General features: G+C 64.5%; 1 protein-coding gene across 1 annotated transcript in view; it reads right to left on the bottom strand.

Moving 5' to 3' along the window:
• POU4F3 (POU class 4 homeobox 3) overlaps positions 1-602 on the bottom strand; it is a 2,956-nt gene extending 2,354 nt beyond the window's left edge. Inside the window, exons 1-2 of the mRNA XM_014947787.1 lie at positions 455-602; positions 18-171 (exon numbers count right to left, since the gene is read on the bottom strand). Coding sequence (XP_014803273.1) covers positions 18-171; positions 455-574 — 274 coding nt within the window. The 5' untranslated portion in view covers positions 575-602. The remainder of the gene's footprint in view (positions 1-17; positions 172-454) is intronic.
• Positions 603-704: the final 102 nt, after the last annotated feature.

The raw sequence follows: 704 nt of genomic DNA, 5'->3' as shown, positions 1-704 counted from the left end.
GAGGGCGGCGGCGGCGCAGGGGACGCCGCTCATGGCGTGGAAGGGGGCGTCCGGCTTGAAGGGGGGGTGGTGGTGGTGGCCCTTGGCGTGGGGGACGATGTCGACGGCCGCCAGAGCCTCGGCGCGGGCCAGCAGGCTCTCATCGAAGCTCCCGAATATATTGCCCTGCAGCTGCGAGCAAGAACGCGCATGGTGGAGTCAGTGGGGAATTCTGTCATCGCCGGATGAAAAACCTGCCCCGGCACTGCGATTCCTCCTCAGAGCTCAGGTCATAAAAATTAATATGAAGGCAGCGGCGCTGCCCGCGCAGACGTGCGGATCAGAGACGGGAGCGGGAGAGGGGGGGAGAGAGGTTCCGAGACGCGCGATTGTTCTGGCGACATGAAAAAAACATTAAGCCCGGTGCCTGTCAGAAAATGTGCCTTAAAGCGGTAATTACGCTTCATCTACATACCTGCGGGGCCGGGAGGCAAACTCTGCGCATCGCCTCCGCGCTGGAGTGCAGGCTGGAGAACTTGGGCTCCTGGAGGGCGGCGTGCATGGCGAACGGCTGCTTGGCGTTCATGGCCATCATCTCTGCGCCCCGCGCAGGTAGGCAGCCCCTGACATCGGCTCGGGGTTGTCTCTCTGCCTCGCCACTGCCCGAGTGAGCGATTTTCGATGGCAGCGCTGCCTCTGCGCGCCCGCCCGCCCCCCCCACCCGC

Source organism: Calidris pugnax, unplaced genomic scaffold (genome assembly GCF_001431845.1).
Source record: "Calidris pugnax isolate Ruff unplaced genomic scaffold, ASM143184v1 scaffold27, whole genome shotgun sequence".
Classification (NCBI taxonomy): Eukaryota; Metazoa; Chordata; class Aves; order Charadriiformes; family Scolopacidae; genus Calidris; species Calidris pugnax.
This window is presented reverse-complemented; position numbering and strand designations above follow the sequence as displayed.